General features: G+C 41.5%; 1 protein-coding gene across 4 annotated transcripts in view; it reads left to right on the forward strand.

The window, feature by feature from the left end:
* ASB5 (ankyrin repeat and SOCS box containing 5) overlaps positions 1-17,785 on the forward strand; it is a 78,784-nt gene that overhangs the window by 46,971 nt on the left and 14,028 nt on the right. For 2 of the 4 annotated variants that reach the window (XM_090036153.1, XM_090036152.1), the window contains exon 3: positions 16,966-17,045. In XM_090036153.1, the coding sequence (XP_089892279.1) occupies positions 16,966-17,045 (80 nt within the window). Of the gene's footprint in view, positions 1-4,745; positions 5,006-13,202; positions 13,352-16,965; positions 17,046-17,785 lie in introns of those variants that run through there. The other 2 variants (XM_090036154.1, XM_090036155.1) reach the window with 2 other exon arrangements.

A 17,785-nucleotide genomic window follows, 5' to 3' on the forward strand; every position in this document is an offset into this window, starting at 1 on the left:
GACAGGGGCCCCTGGCAGAGAGCCTCCCATGCTTTGTTTGTGGCCCTCCTTCCCACCCAGCGGGCTGTGGGCCTCTTCAGCAATTCTGGCCGGAAATTCCAGCCACCACCCCTCCCCCCAGCCAGTGTGCCACACTAATTCCCTGTGGACATGCTGTGGTGTGGGAGGTGGGGCCCTGCACCCTGCTTGGATCACAGGGCCCCACTGACTGTAAATCTGCCACTGCTCCCAGGCTTAATCAACTCAATGGGCTCTTGACCCCAGTCTACTCTGTCTGCCCTTCCCTGGGCTCTGGGCCCTCTCTAGCTCTGCCCCTCCATGGGCACTGCTCCCAGGCCTTGGCCTTACTCCCCGGCCTGTTACCCGCTCTGCCCCATTCCCAGGCTTTTGTCCTACTCCCAGGCCTGTTGGGACCTCTGACCTTCCGCAGTGGTCCCAATCCCAAGCCACTGGTGTTCTCCAGGCAAGTCCACAGCATTCTACTTGCTTACCCTGTTCCCAGGCACAAGTGTGTCCCTGATGTGAGTCAGGAGCTCTTCTGCAGCCCTAAACCCAGTTTAGGAGCTCCTCCTTCATGGCCTCCAGGGCCAGACTGCCTGCCCCAGCTCAGGCCACGGGCTTATATATTCTTTAAGCCCAGCCCCCTTCTAATATGATGTCTTCCCTTGAGTGCCAGCTGAGCCCTGTCTTCAGCCTTTCTCCTCTTAAAGTAACAGGAGTACTAAGCTCCCTGTTACAATCAGATCAGTATATAAAGTGGGTTTTTTTGCCTTCCTCTATAGTGGAGGCCCTCTACCTGAAACCTCTTGAGCATATATTGGCAACATTTCGTAGAAGCAGGACATTGGCTGCCATGGTTCCCCTATTTTGCTTGTGATAGGTTAGGGTGTTAGGTCTATGTTGTGTCAGGGTTGATGCATACAGGACACAACTACACATGCTGTTAATGCTAGAAAGACTTACTGTGCAGTAAAATATTGTGCAGTAAGCCTTTCCTGGGAGTAAATCTGTGCCCAATGGAGGCAGCCTGGTACAGGGCTTCTCCTACCCTGCTCTGGCCCCCTGCAGCAGCCAGAGAGAGCTCCAGGCTCCCCCAGGATGCTAGTCCAGGGGCTGGCAGAGAGCATGGGGCCACCCTAATGCACATGGGGACAGGAGAGTTCTGCCAGCTGCAGTGGCAGCTGTTTTCCTTGCACTGTACACATCAGGAGGGGTCTTGATATAAATGGGGCCAGGAGACATCTGCTGCTGCAGAGCTCTCCTGGCCCCATACACAAGGGGACAAAGCCTGTGCCCAGCAGGACTTCCCTACATAGCCGGGGGTTGGGTGGAAACTGTCCCATTTCTGGGGCAGCTGCCAGCCAGCCCTGGGACAGTGGGACAACTCCTGGGCAGCCCCCAGCTACATGAGGAAATTCCCACCTAGCCTGGGGCTGGCTGGGAGCTGCTCCAAAAATGGGACTGCTCTCAGCCAGCCCCTGGCTGCTCAGGGAAGCAGAAAGCTTCCCAGTCTTGGTGCTGCTCGGCTCCCAGCTCTTGTGGCGAGCTGGGAGCTAAGCAGTGCCAGGATGGAGGGGGCAGAAAGCTACTTCTTTCTGCCATTGCTCAGCTCCCTGTCTCCTGTGCCCCCCCGGTCTTGGGGGTGACCGGGAGCAAATTTGCTCCAGGCCAGTATCTACACCTGTGCTACTGTGTAGTATCTACTGTGCAGTTAGTTTACTACCTGTATTTACAGGTAGTCACTAACTGTGCAGTAGGCTAATTTACTGCACTGTAAGTGGTGCAAATGTGTAGATGTTTATGCTTTACTGTGTAGTAGATTAGTCTACTGTGCAGTAAAGCATCTTGTGTAGACACACCCACATTACTCTAGATGAGGCCTACCCAGTGCCAGGTAAAGAGGCACTATCACGTTCCATGTCTTGTATCTAATGCTCCTCTTAATTTAGCCTGAGACTGTATTTGCCTTTTGTGCAGCTGTTTTATACCACAGACTCAGTACCAAGACTTCTAGATCCCTCTCTGTAGTATTGCCATCCAGCCAGTTATCACCCATTTTGTATTTGTTTTTGTTTATTCTTTCCAAGATGTAGTGCCATGCATTTGTCAGTACTGAATTGAATTCTGTTAGCTCCAGCCAAACTTTACAGTCTGTCAAGATACTTCTGAATTGTGCTGCCATCCTCCAGTGTGTTTGCAGTTCTTCCTGGTTTCGTCATCTGCATATTTGCTCAAGAAGCTCTCTCTTTCAGCATCCAGATAATTAATAAACACACTGAGCAATTCTAGGCCCCTGCAGAACTCCACTCAAAACCTCCTGCTACTTTGAAATGGATCCATGTATAACTACTCTGCTTGTGGCTTTTGAACCAGTTGTCTATCTACCTTATAATAGTTAATACATTATATATTTTCTTTGCAAAAAGCATGATTCCAATTTTGAAAGATGCATTTCATAGCAACTATGTAGCTTTTGCCCTTTAGCCATACAATTTCTCTGTAGTCACTGCCCCAGTTCTTTCTGGGAGAGGAAGCAGTGCATGTCTTACTCCCCTTTGAAGCAGGAGCTCACTGTATTCTCTCTCTAGATAATGACAACTGACTTGAATGCTTCTGCTTACTACCTTTGCAGATGACATCCTATCTAATGCATCACAAGGTTAGAACCTTTTTGGAAAACAGGCTAACATGATTACCTGATAAGTCCCAGAGAAGGGATCCAACTTCACTCTGCTGACAGTGCACTCACAACTCCCTTAAAAGCCATTGAAGACATGTCTTCCTTCCCGGCCAATAGCCCTTGCTCTGCAAGCCCCACCCACACCATCACAGATGGGAAACTGACTCAGGGGGCCTGCTCCTCCTGGGATTCCATCCAAATGGAAACTCTTGGTCCTTTCTGGCTTGGAAGTCAGAAGAGTCCCTGTGCACTGGAAGATGGGGAACTTAATTGATTGTAACTATTTTTCTGACTCATAAAAAAAAAATCCCAGTATCTATGGAACTCATAAATATAATTTAAATATCGCTACAGCTTCTTGTTAATATCCTTTAACAGATAATTGAAAGTTGAAGGATAATAAGAATTTAAGAAACTTTAATAAGAATTATTTATAATGCAAATCCCTTCCTGCAGATAGAAGGCTCTATCTGGGCTTTTTCAGTCAATGCCTACAACTGTGGTATGTGGGCCACTCAGCTTTGGTGAGAGAGAGCAATTTTGGTTGATTCAGTCAGCACACATTTGGGGAGAAGCATCCGAGCAGGAGCTACTACACTGGTAAGAAAAGGAAAGCATGCACTTCTCCTAGCTTCTCCTGCTAGCATTGATTGATTAGTCCCTCTCACTTTCATTTCCTTCTGGGTAACTGCACAGTCATTTGGGGTGAACATCCTGGCCTTTTTGTACTGAGAATACATGTCACAAGGTTACAGCTACTATTTTATTTAGGTGTGCAAGATTCCTTGTCCCCCTCCCTCTGCCCTCCTTGTCCCAGCTTCTTATAATCCAGCTCTTACCTTTTTATTTTCTTGGGAGTTCCATTTGAGGGAATTATAAGGAAGAGAGACCAACATTAAATGTAGCGGGGAAGTGATGTTGTATTGTGATAATTCAGGAACTATATAGTTTTATGTTTGATATAAGACTGTGATTGGCTGATCTGTTGATTATTTTCAAATCTGTATTTTTTTTTGAGAATTCAGACATGTTTCAGCCTCCCTGTGGTGTTTTGAGTGTTAAGTGGTTTTATTTGCCAAGTGCTTTGAAGTTCACTTGTGAAAGGCAGAATATTCAGATAAAGCAGTAGTACTGATTTCTTTTAAAAATCTTGAAGAATTCTGCACATTCAGAATAGGTTTGTACATTAGGAAAACAGGCCTGTGAGAAAAGAGGATTTTTTTAAAAGAAAGAGGCCAACATGTGATTACTGTAAGAAGATCTCTATTCTAAGTAATCCACAGTGTAATTTTATCAGGGATCAGTTTCTTCACTTCGCTTGTCCATGCAGATTTGTGTCCAGCATTACAAGCCAGTGCACAGTAACAAGCAAAAAGGAATATTGCTCTTTGTTCCCCTTTTTACTATTTACTCTCATTTAAAAATTAATGACTTGGGTCTATGTGAAATGATTACAACCTTACTTTTATGTCTGGACAAGGCTCTCAAAATAATCATTTCAGCTTAGTTTCTGCTGTCAGAGTGAAGTATCACTTTATGAGGAAGTTGAAGAAGTAATTTCTAATTTCCGTCTTAAAAAAACCCAGCCTACATTATTGTAAAATACTGCATTGCTGGATTGTTCCCTACTGCAAAAAGTAGCCTACCAAATGCACAGTTGTAGATGACTGAAACCCATTCTGATGCAGCATTTATTCTGATGTGGGAGGGATGGAGGGAGTAGTTCACTTGTTAAGGCTATCATTTATCAAAACCATAGTTCTTTTATTACTCACAGTTTAAATTTTTCTATAATAAATTGTTTGGTTTTTAAGCTGCATGTTAAAATATAATACATGTGGGTTTTTAAATAATTAGTTTCCTTTCTGGTCTAAATAACAAACCAAACACCTTCTTTCAATTTAAATCATGTAAATAGTTAAGACTTCTGTCGTAGCTAAGCTGATTCTTTCCCTGTTTTAAAAATAGAAAATGCTAGAGCAATCCTTCCCTTCCCCCACTGTGTACCTACTAGTCCAAGCTAGTAAATGTTACTGAATGGATTTCAGTGTTGTAGCCATGCTACAGTAAGTACAACAAGATCCTTTGTGAAAACCTGAAAGGGCAAAAAAGTAGCTGGAAATCAAGTTCTGGATCTTTGTCAGACTCGAGCACCTGCACTGATGACACACAGGCTTTGCAGGAGAAAAAAATAGCAAATTATGACCACAAATACTGCTATTCAGAGGAGCTGCTCTAACCAGAATCTCTCAAAAAGAAGCCTAGAAAGCATAGGGGAGTGTCCTGCGAAACGAAAAGCTAGCTGGGGTATTCTGACCAGCCAAGGTTAGTATAGCAGCCATTTCACAAGCTGGTGGCGTACTGAAATATGCTAAATTGCCCCGGTTTGCAATGTGCTAACTTTAAATGGAATGTTGTCCAGTAATCTTATCTGTAATATAAATGTATGTGTATATGAATTAGTGCTACTGTATTATACTTGGGTGGGTTAATTCAGAAGTACTGCAGCTGTTGTTATTGACTGTACATTTTGCAGTATTCTAAACTCGTCTGCAGTACTTCACTTGTTTATCTGTTGTATTTGTTTCTGAGTGTTCAAGACTTGTATTCTAGCATGGACACAAAAGTCAATGTAACGTAATATCCATGGCTGATTGTTTACAAGAGGTCAGAGAATGGAAGGGGTGGAGTGATTTCTAAATCTGGAGGTAAGCAGGTAGGAAATCCTGAAGGAACTACAGGTGACAGAACCACTTAATGTTATGCTGAGGTTTAAATGAAGTGTGTTAATATAAGGATTTGCCACAGATTGCCTGTAGAGAGGTAACAGCAGTGATGTAAAATTTGAAAACTATTTATGAAAATAAAAAAAAATAGAAATAATGTGTGCATAAATTACCTGAATATTTATTCAGGGAAAGAAAGAAGAATAATTAGAACAATAGTCATGAGAACATGGCGATAATATTACAGAACTGTTTTCTTACATGATACGTAAAGAAGGAATTAGAGGGGGAAAAATATCAGAAGTACCTTTGAGTACCATAAGCATAGGATTAGAATATTTTCAGAAATAGTGATCATACCCTATTTTGAGTCTAAGTAAGATGAAGAGAATTAAGGACATCAGCATTTAGCAGTATCACTTTTAGGAAATAAATTGGTAATCATTTATAAATGGAAATAGTGAAGAAAAATAGTTGAAGTAGTGAAGAAAAAGGGAAATGGAAAATGTTCAGCGTTCCGTTAGTATACATGTTAGAAACAATGGAGTGATCAATAAATTAAATCATTAATTCCATTTGGCATAAAAGTATTAAAATACAGCTACAATTGTAAAGATATGTGGTATACTTAAAATAATGTCACTTAAAATAACCTTTGATAGTATTACATTTGAGATTTCAAGTATGCAAGCAGAAATTCTACATTTTCCTAAAGAATGAAAGAAAACTTGCTAATTCCTTCAAGTGTACCTATTTAATAATATTTATAACATGATCATTGGTAATACACACAGAAACTTTGTAATGTATAGATCAGTGATTCTTAGCCAGCGTGCCAAGGATACCTTCAAATGCTTTCAAGGGTCCATGGGATGTCATGCACTGTTAGGTGTGCAAACATGATACATATAATAAGCTTAGATATTTGAAATAGGAATCCACAGCATTAAAAACATTCTGATCTGTTGCAGTATTTCTGAGTTTTTGCAACAGAATAATTGTTGTATTATTTGTAGTGAAGAAAAAAAGGGAAACTGAAAAGCTGGCATTGTCCAAGGGATCCCTTGAGTCTATCAGAGTTGCCTCAAGTCTAAAAAAGGTTGAGAACCACTTGTATAGCTATTTTGGATAAAATTATGTAAACACATAAGAAGAAAACAGTGGAGTCGCATCATACGCGCATTTAACTTACGTGAATTTATCATACGCTTATGCCCCAGAGTGCCAATTGTTTGGATTCAGCCTGCAGCTGCCCCCCACAGTGCTGTGCACGGGGCCAAGCAGCTACATTGGGAGCAGCCCTGCTGGGAAGCTGTGCATGCTGGCTGGGCGGGAAGGAAGGACTGTACCCCTGGATGGGGGAGGGAGTGGACTGTACCACTGGGCAAGCCCACGGGTAATTTTTGCCTTATGTGCTGATTTTAGAACCTAACCCCTGTGTAAGATGTGACTCCACTGTATGAACTATTTGTTATATGTCACAGTACTTCCCCAAAATGTCTGTATATTGAACCAAATTTAACCAATAGTTACATCAGTATTGTGGCAGGGCACTGTGGGTGCTTGCCACTTTAAGGGCCTGGAGCTGGCAGCCGCCAGGTGCCTCATTAGGGCAGCCATTTTAGAATCAGGGCTGCCCATATAAACAAGGAAGTTACATATGGAGAAGTGTTGACTCCAGAACCCCTAGTATTATATACTTTAATCTGTATTAATAAACTATGAAGGAGACATTCTTATACTGTATTATCTTCTTCTGAGCCTGGGAAGTTGTGTATCAGGGTAGAATGGTTTAAATCAGGTAGATGTGGACTGATACATTGGTGCCATATCGGATCAGCAATGATATAAGGAAAATTGACTGTAACAGCGATTTGCTTTTTTTTGGCTGATGTGGCCGATAATGCCACTGATAAATGCCCTGTGCATGTGTGCAGCCACGGCACAGCATGTAGGTAGGCAGGAGTGCAGCCTAGTAGGATGGAGAGCAGTCGGGTCCAACTGGTAAGTCTTTTGTGAGGGATGGGGTGTGGGGGGGTGGGCAGATCAAGGCCTCAGCAGTGAGGGATGGAGTGGGGCTGGGGCAGGGCACAGGATGGAGCCATCTGGGGTGCACAGGGTGGCATTTCCTGCTGCTGTGTGCACCCTGGGAGGATATGGGGGGCATGTGCCCTGGGATCTGCATGGAGGGTGTGGGAGGGCTACTGCTGTGTGCTGGGGCTGGGGCAGTGTCAGGCTCTTCCTGGTGGGTGGGGCTTGGGCTGGGACTGCGCTCAGGGTGGGTGGCAGTGGCACTGGAAGGAGGTTTGGAGGGCTATGGCAAATTTTGGAGTGGCTGCAGCCCCCCCTGCATAGCCCCCTTCCCAGCAACACCACTGCTCACCCTGAGTGCAGCACCAGCCTAACCCCCCACCGGGAAGAGCTCGGCACCACCCTGATCCCAGCCTGCAGCAGCAGCCCACCCTTGCCTTGTGTGCAGATCCAGGGGCATACGGTCCTAGTGCCCTCCCAGAGTGCATGCAGTGGCGGGAGCCACCCCTCACACACGGCAGACGAGCCACTCATGGCTCCATCCTGCTCCCTGTCCTGGCTGCGTAGCCCCTGCCCCAGTCTCACTCCCGCGCTTACTGTGGGTGCTTCAGTCTGCCCCCCCCCACCCCTTTCGTTCCCTCTTGCCCCTTGCCCCACAACAGACTTACCAGCTGGACACCACTCTCCATGCTGCCTGGCTGCATATTGGAATTGGATCACTATAGGCCAATATGGCTCATTAAAAACTGGCCATCGGTATCAGCCCAAAAATTCTTTGTTGGTGCACCCCTAAAATCAGAGCATCAAGCTGGTTTGGCCCCCTGGGCCAGGTCCAAACAATGGGGCTCCTCATGGGCTGGATATGGACCCACTGGAAGTGGGTGCAAGCAGTTTCAGGGAGTGGCAAGTGTTCAGCCATTTGACCCTGTCACCAACAGGGCTCTGTATCCTGGTTTTCTGTAGCACGCCCTGCTCTGAAATTCTTGGGCCCCTTAAAAGCCCTGCAGGCCAGATGATGTGGCTCCACAGGCCAAGTCTGGCCCACTAGCTGTATGTTTGAAACCCCTGGTTTAAATCAAGGCAGTTTAAAACAGTAATTTAATTCGTAAGTAAAATCAGAAAACGGAAAGTCTTGATTTAAATAATTGATTTTAATCAACTTTTCCATTTCTACTATTTGCAATTAGTATTTACTATTAATTAGCCTTGGTTGACAGTGCCACTAGAATATGTAAGTTCACATCTAACTAGAACCTTTATACGAGACTTGTGTCTTTTTAGAACTTTTTGCTACATTGGAGAATATACCTGACTATATTAATTATTTCAGCAGTTATATCAATGTTAATATAATAGTCATATTAATATTTTGTTGTAAATGTTTCCAGATTCTGATTAATTTTACATTTTTAGAATATTAGAAAATATGAATGTTTTTATTTGCTAGATAATTAATATTTTGCTTATGAATTCTGCAAAGCTGTTACATGAGGATGGTAATAAAATTTAAATAAATATATGAAAAAGTGTATGAAATTTAGCATATAAAATCGGAGCCCAGTTACAGAGAAGATATAAAATAAAGCTGTCAAACCACAGGGGGAAAATCAGTGGATCCTAAAGAAATTATTGTGATTCCATATCTCTAATGGTTTTGCTCTCTTTCATACAGAATCACAGCCTTTGGGTCACTGATAGAATGAAGCACTGTTCCAAATGAATAAAGCTCAACTTTGATAGGTGTTTTCACACGATTCACTCTATGCATAAGTGTGTTCAACCTGTAACTTAAAGTTTTTAATACATGCTCATAGATTCAACATATATTTTTTAAATTTAAATGTTTTAAGAAGTTGTAATTTTGACTCTACAGGAAACCCTTGCTAGTCGCATGTTCAGCATTCACAGTTTTAAATATTCACAAATGCCAAACCTGCATTTTAAACGCACTTTATGCACTTACAGGAGCTCCTCGGGAGCTCCACGCTTGCTGCTGCCACACTCCCACCATCGCCACCACACTTCTGCCGTTGCTGGTCTGCCACCTCCCAGCCACTGGGGGCACTGAATTCATAAATGCAATGCCTTATTTGCAGATTTTGCCTTCCCCAGGTCTCTGGGAGAGAAGTTTATCTAAGTCTATTCAAGCCATGCAGTTAGTCCAACAAAAGACATCACCCACAAAAAACTTTGCTTCTAGCATATTTTCTGAACCACCACAGCTACAATATTACTTCAACACTACTCTAAACTATAATGTGTTCCCACAAAGGATGGATTAATTAAAGAAGATTGCTCTACTACTAAGACTATAGCTGTGGTCTCACAAACAATTGCAGATGGATGTGAGGTAATGAGGGTACTAGGGAAACATAAAATATATATATATAAATTGGTCAAGACTAGAAATGGGCAAGAGACTCAGAACTTCATTTTTTGGGAAACCAGGTGTCCCTAGATTCAGAAGTTTTGGATGTGATGCCATCTCTTATGGCTGAGGCACAGAAACTTATTAAGCTGCATACACACATTCAGATAATCTGGAAAAATTGTCGCAGGTTTGTTCTTTTGGTAAAAAAACCCTACACAGATCCCATGTGTACATATCTCAAGGGGCTCTGCGGGCCCCCTGATGACAGATAGTAGCAGGGCATTAGGGCAGCGCTGATTGGCCAACTTAAACTACCCATGGTCACCCTGTCTGTCTCCATACATGCAGGCATGTGTGGTTTATGGCACAACAAACCTTTCTGATGCTAAAAGCCACACATGTTGAATGTTAAACTGTGCATGGTGCTGCTAATTTGCAGCACAGAGGCAAAATTTGCTACCAGGATTTCTGGTAGCCACACTGTACTCAGTACAGAACGGCTGGCTGGGGCATAGTATGCCTCAGCTCTGGGGCTCCACAGCATGTGGAGACAGGGAAAGCCCTGGGCTGCCTATTCCTCTATCTGTTTGCTGCTCCCTGGCTGGGATGTAGGGTGCCTCAGCTTGGGGGCTGCCTGCTAGCTAACCCCACACCAAGGCACCCTGAGCTCTATCAAGTCCCAGCCCCCAACAGCACACAGAGCCTGGTTGGAGCAGCACACTGGGAGCTGGGCATTGGCAGTTTTCCCACAGCAAACAATGTGTCTCACAAAAAAGCGCATGTGCAGGGTTGTGTACTGCAGCACAAAGTAGCCTACAAGTTGTGTCGCTGCAAGCGCATACCCCTACTCATCTGGATGCAGCCCCTGTGTTTCCCTGAAGCACAGTGTGGGATTGTAAAGGGGGCATGTTCTGCTCTCTGCTGGAGCAGCAGAGTCCAGCAAGTGACAGTATCTCCCAGGGAGGAGAGTGATGCTGGAGTTTATGGTTCTGTTCTGAGAGAAGCCACCACTGCATGTACAGGCATTCACTCTCCCACTGGGAGTAATTTAACCCTGGTTGTTCCCAGGTTATTTTTCTCCTGGAGCAACCATTTTTGCTCTGGAAGAAAAACCCTGAATGTCTGTATGCTTATGGTTTTGCCTGGGAGAGCATCAACTTTTCCAGAAGAAACTCAAATGCCTGTATGAGTTTTTAGTTTGGCTTGATTAAGGAAATTTAACCATAACACCTAAATATCCTGACCCAGAAGAAGTCTATCTTCTTGAAAATAGCATGAAGGATTCAGGGGTAGTAATGGATGGAGGAAGGATAATCTTATAGTTAAAGCATGGGACTGGGAATCAGGATATGTATTTTTTCTTTCTGTTTATGCAGCCTTTCTGAATGATCTTGGACCAGGTCCCTATGCCTCAGTTTATTTAACTGGGTTTTTTTGCTAAATAGGTGTCATAATGCAGGTTATTGTAGATTTTGTTAATACTTGGGAAGTGGCTGAGATACTCTGTTAGATAGACCTATGGACCAAATCATGGCCTGAGATTGATGCCTTGTTTTCCCTGTCTGAGCTATCCCACCATGGATTCACACCACAGTAGGGACTGAAGCTTCAGTAGGCAGCTCCTTTCCTCCAACTCATGTGGATACACATGGATGGGAAGAAGGTGGAGCTTTGATTACTCTCTGGTACCCATTTTGTACATGTAGGATAAATTCATGATCTTGTACTAAGATGCAAAATACTTTTATATGGAATGAAATCAGAAAAAAAAATTAAAAGAGAAACATGAGGTCTGAGTGCTAAATCAAAGATGACAGAATAAGTTTATGGCAGATGAGCTCCATAGCCTCTGTACTAAAATTTGCTGTGTTCATTCAAGTGTTCTGTTTATCAGCACAGCGGCGGGAACCCTGTCGGGACAGTGGGAAATCTATATTTAGGTACTAAATATTAATAAACTCTAAAACAAAATAATAGACTATATTTTCTGAGTCCAATATCAAAATAAGAATGATAAGATGAGGAACAGCCATACAGCAATAGAAAGATTCCCAATGATTGGTTCTTAAACCAGGCCCTAAATAAGCATTTGTAGTGATGTGTTTTCTAGTTCTGTCGCTGGCTGCTGTTAAATTGCTACTTGTGTCATTTTTTTCATAAAGCTAAGACCTACTTTACTTTCAACTTTCTTGTTTGCTATTTTTAAAGAGAAAAAATATAATTTGGACATCGTCATAAGCATCCATTTAAAATTTAGTTCCTTTAAAACACATTTATTAGAAAAGTTTATGAAAACCGCTTGGCATAGGAGGGAAGCCATAAATCCAGTTTTTATTGGGACCATCCTGTTCTAAACACCTGTCCCAGATGTCCCATTAGTTTCGTCAAATGACTGCATTTGTCCTTTTTTCAGTGAGGTGCCCCGAACTGGAGTTTAAGTGGGACCACATCCCCACCCCTGCTCTTGAATGTACTTAGCTAAGAGTGAAGCTCAGAGACAGCTGATTATGTCAGAAAGCAGGGTATCCCATTTTGAAACTAGGGAAATATGATTACCTTATTTAGAAATTATAATAGACTCCATTGGAAAACAATAATACTTTCTCTTTAAATTTGCTATATTATAAGCTTTCCAGGGTGAAATGTTTTCGTCCTGTGCCTAATATTTTGCATGTGCTATAAGAAAGAAGATAATAATTTTGGCATCAGCTGAACTGTTGTTTTTTTTAAATTGGTATATCAAACAAAAAACAGGTTCGAATTGATTTCCTTAAAAAACTAATCTGCTTTTGTGATTGAACTTTTAAGTTAGAAAAAGGGAAAATAATACTAATTGCAAATCAACAACCCAATTCAACAGCCTGAAATTTATTAAGAACTGTGAGCTGCAACAAGATAGCTAAAAAATAAGGTACCTGATCCTGTTCAATCTACCAATGTAAGCAAGACTTGACACAAGTTCAAAAATAGGATTTTTTGTATTTAAGAATTACTGGCATATAATAAAACACCCCGTGTGAACACAGCCTTTATCTTCCCTAACAAAGCTCTGCTTTTATAATGATTTGAGAAAATTCTTTTATTCAGTCCTTATTCAAGGCAGGCACAGTTCTTTGGGTAGATGCAGTATCTTTTATTAGACTAACTTTATGAGATCAATATTAGTCCTTATTCAAGCAAATCTCTCATTGCTTTCAGCGTGGGTTTCACTTGTGCCAGGATACGGGATACTCCACTGAAAGCAATCCATATTCACAGTGTGTTGACATTTATGTAGTTATACTAAAGGGCAATTGGTACTGTTTAATAAGAAAAGAAGTTGGTGACTGCATAAGCTCATGACTTAAGAGCTGTGTTTACTGCAGAGGTTTTACAGGTGAAAGTTCATATTAAGTTTAGCTGCTGATCTCCTTCCAAACATGGCTGATGTGTATTAAGAACAGGCCCTGCTAGTAGGACAGATTTTTGTTTTTATAGTAAAAGAAATGAGTAAGATTTATACTTACACTTACCTGGAAGTGCCATGGGGAGATGGAGATTTAGGTACAGTATGAGATTTTGTATCAATTCCTCGTCTGTTAATAATATGACTACTTTTTTTTACCCTCTCTCTCTAGTGTTTATAGAAAAGTGCAGGCTGTTGTTCCTGGTAATTTATATACCACAGGGCTTGGGACGAATGTTGTTTCTAACTATGGAGAAGGTACTCTGTGTTCAGCATCAGAGACTACCAGTAGGGAATAGTTTTTGAATAGAATACATTTGCTAATATTGCTTTTATATATCACTGAATTAGCAAACTTACCCGTGTGTGTTCTTGTTATTACTTTCTAGATAAGTGAGAGCAGGATTTGTTCCTTTGAAAGTACAAACATTTTTCTAAATACAACCTGTACAGAATCTTTCTGCAGTTATTTTAACTGCCTTTTAGAAAGAAGGCAATTGCAATTTAATGGGCTAAGCAGCTGCCATGTTTCTCGGTGCTAGGTCAGAGTATAGGGAGGGCCTAGGAGCAAAATAGAACTTGGAATGTGATCTAGCATCATTTGATTCTCACATGTCACTGAAGTAATGACATTAGCAGGCATTCTCCTATGTGAAGGAGGGAAGTGACGGGAGAAAAGATGGATGAGGATATGGGTCTCAGAATAAGATTAAACCAGCACTTCTTATATTTTGTTTGAGTTACAGCTGGACACAGAAGTCTAGGGCACTAGCAGCCAATCAGAAATGTTTTGTAATTATTTTAATATATTAAATGCTTTGGGAATGTAGAGATTTGTCTGCTTTCCCACGGTATGGCAATACTTCCTTCATTTTTTCATTTTAGTTTGGCAATAGAATAAATTACCAAGAAAGGTTGGGAGGGATTCTCTTCCACAGAGAGGTAAAGAGATAAAGCCCAAACTTCAAAAGCAGCCTCTAAATTTGGGTTTTCAGTTTCCTTTTTCACAATCACTTGCAGCTAAAAGAAAAAAAGTGGGCATAATTTTTTGTGAGCTTGAGCCATTAGTTCTGGTTAAAATTTTGCAGAAGGGAAATGAAAATGATGGCCAAGATTTTCAAAACTGAGTAGTAATTCCTTATGCCAGATTTGAAATAGTTTTAAAGGGGCTTAAGTTTCAAGGAGATGAGTGCTCAGTACTTTCTGAAAATCAGGACTCTCCAAGAGAAATCAAGTTAGTTATTCAAAAATGAAAGCACCGAAAATAGCTAGTCTTTTTAAAAAGAATTGCAAACTATGTTCCATTAACCTTAAATCAATAATACAGAGAGGATGTTTTTCAAAAGTGATTGGAAATTATTCAACTAGAATAACATTGAGTATGGACTGTTTAATGGGAATACAGAAATTGCCCTATGAGATCAATTCTAGTTTTAATCCAACATCATATTTCAGACCATGGTCTGCAGCAGTTGCTTCAAAAGAAGGTACAAGGAATCACATAAGGTTGATATTGGATGCTGTACCAGAAAAGGAGTCCTTTCCTAATCCCTTTGGTTGAAGACTTGAAGCAGTTTCTAAACTCTTGATTTTTATGTTACTGATATATTTTGCCCCCTTGCCGTTCAGGTCCTAGATTGTTAATAAATTAAACTCTGGTTCTAGTATAATATCTGCAGACATCTCTGCTGTTTACCCATTTCTATCACAAAAGTTGATAATTTATGCCTGCTGGTAATTTTCTGCCTCTCCATTGATTTATGATCTGTGATAATCCATAACCCAGTGACTACTTAGTTTCTTTAGCAGTCTGTTGTGAGGGGGAGTCTTGTCAATTAAGTAAACTGGTTCAACATTATCCACTACTTCAATGACACTTAAAAAGAAGTCTCATAGACTAGTAAGCTACAATATTTCTTTGTAGAAACTGTGATGAGTTACAAGAATTCTTGTGGATGGTATCTTTTGCTGGACCAACTCTATGATTGGTACAGACATAAGAAAGCCTTTAGGTATCTCAGAATCCTTCCTTAAGTCTCATGGTAACATCACATTAACATTATAAAAAGGCAACTGATTTTTAGAGCCTTGTTATCTTAAGACAGACATTGGCTTCCTAACTTGATGAAAAGAATGTCTAGACTACAGACATTACAGAAATCCTGGTAGGTGCTTCCATTAGTGCAACAGAACTGAATTTGTTTTGCTGCTGTGTCCCTCTTTGACTAAAACTGGGGGCAGGATTTACTTCTCTACTAATGGCCTTTCTTAATTTGATAAGAAATGAGCATACACTTGGCAAAACTTGAGCATCAGCTCCAATTCATGTATAAAGAAAATGAGTTCTAGTTACTGCTTCCCATTTACAAATCTTGCCTCTTTCTCAGTAGGTGGGGAGAGGTCAAGAGGCAATGTTATTTTTACCTAACGAGGAAACAAATAGATTTGAGAGATGATATCAGGAATCCTTGACACCTGTGTATTATAGAATTAAATGGTTATCTGGAAAATCCCATGCAGTAGAATTGTAGGCCATCCAACTTAAGCATCCAGGGGCTAAACTCCCTATAGGCAACACCAGCAGGGGGCTACACACTGCATGGGCTGTTCTGATGTAACCCCAGGCACCCCTTGCCACTACATAGCAGGTGTGGGCGCTCCACTCTTCCTGCTGCACCACGTATCTGAGTGCCACAACCTCACTTTGATCTCATTAGCTGTAGACTCCACCACTGCACTGTGTTGCACTGGTGCCCAAGGCTATGGGATCCTCCGATGGTGCGCTGGGCCATACTATACCACGCTGCTCCCTGGGGCTGCAGTAGGGAGTGGAAGCCATACAGACTACATCTCTGTGGGAAGCCCGGAGACTACATCTGCTGCTGCTGTAGCTGGAGTAATGGGGACAAGAGAGGCTGGGTGGGTTCACAAGAGCCATGCACCACCAGTTGGACAGCCCTGAAGTAGGACATGAAGGGACATTTCAGTAAAGAGCTGAATACTGGAGGCTACTCAAGAGTTGCACTAGATGCAACAGTATGGTTATGGGGCTTGGAGTGGAAGCTAGGATATTTTTTAATTGTTATGAAACTTCTTTGCATCAAGCGCAAACTCCTAAATTGGACTCCAGGGAAAGATTTAGGTCTTTCAGCCCTGTACCATGAGAACTTTATGGAGAAATATTTAATTTCTTGTGTAGATTTGAGAGCAGTTTCTTGACCACCTCATACTCAAATTAACATTTAAATCACCATGTGTTGAATAATACCCTTTCAACATTTTTTCATTCCATTTTGAAGGCATGTAACCCTCATTTTTGCTTTAAATAGTCAATCTATTATGTTGAACCTGGTAGATTGCTATATGCCTACTATTTAACAAAATACTGTAATAGTATAAATAGTATGAAAGGCTCTGGTGGGGACAAATATAATGAACAAAGCTGAAGTTGTTAAAACAAACTAATAAAAATACCCTACGAAGCTGCTTTCTTTTTCATATCACAGAATTACCAAAGAAGTTGATATTAATAATATAGACTATCCACTTCTTACGGTTTCAGAAGAAATAATTTTAAGACATTTAGTCCAAATTGGAAATAATAAATTGTACAGGATTTTTTTTCCTGTGCATTACCACTTCTGCTTTGTTCTATGAATCCCAAATCAGTCTAATTGTCATAATTTATTCAGTAAACATTGTTATTATGTAGGTTCTTGGGCAGATCGTTCACCACTGCATGAGGCAGCCAGTCAAGGACGTCTCCTTTCTCTAAAGACCTTACTGTCACAGGTAAGTGGCTATGTGCTTCTTAAAATCGTTCTCCTTTTTTATCTTATTTCAATGCCAGTTTCTTAATGCATGAATACTTTATTACTCTCCCGATGCAAAACTGTAGAACTCTATTAATTGAGGATTTTTTACACTATGAAATATAAATACACTTTAAAGATATTTTCCCGTCGGTTTTAATATCTTTTAAAAATATTTATTCTGAATATTTTGGTAAATGTAAATATTACCACTCTCTGAGTGTTGCTATTCAGATTAGAATGATGCTTTTACAGACCAGGGGGCATATCCAGCCTCATCCTCTGCACCCACATAGGCTAGGGACAGAAATTACACTTAAACTGGTATAAGTGATTGGAAACTGGTTCAAGTCTGTAACACAACAGAAATTCAGTGCACATAAATTGCTTTCAACATGGCTGAAACTGTTCAAGAGAAACCTGGATAGATGTAGTATCAGACTTAACTGATCTAGGTTTAATTGGAACTTCTGTCTCAAATCCCCTTCAGATTTAAATTCTCATAGTCCCCCAGCATCCCAGGATGCTTTGCATACCCCCCTTCAAACCCCCTCTCGTGGAGTGTGTGGATTAGCCTTGCTCCAAGCTGTCTGCTCCAGCCAAGGGAGCTGGCATCCCCCAGCTTCTGTCCTGGGCCACTGCAGGCATGTTGGCTGCATTTCCAGAATCAAAAGTGAATGTCTGTTCATTTATTTATCAGTTCAATCTATGCAGCTTAGA

This window comes from Crocodylus siamensis, chromosome 2 (genome assembly GCF_052110815.1).
Source record: "Crocodylus siamensis isolate JL-2025a chromosome 2, ASM5211081v1, whole genome shotgun sequence".
NCBI classification, from domain to species: domain Eukaryota; kingdom Metazoa; phylum Chordata; order Crocodylia; family Crocodylidae; genus Crocodylus; species Crocodylus siamensis.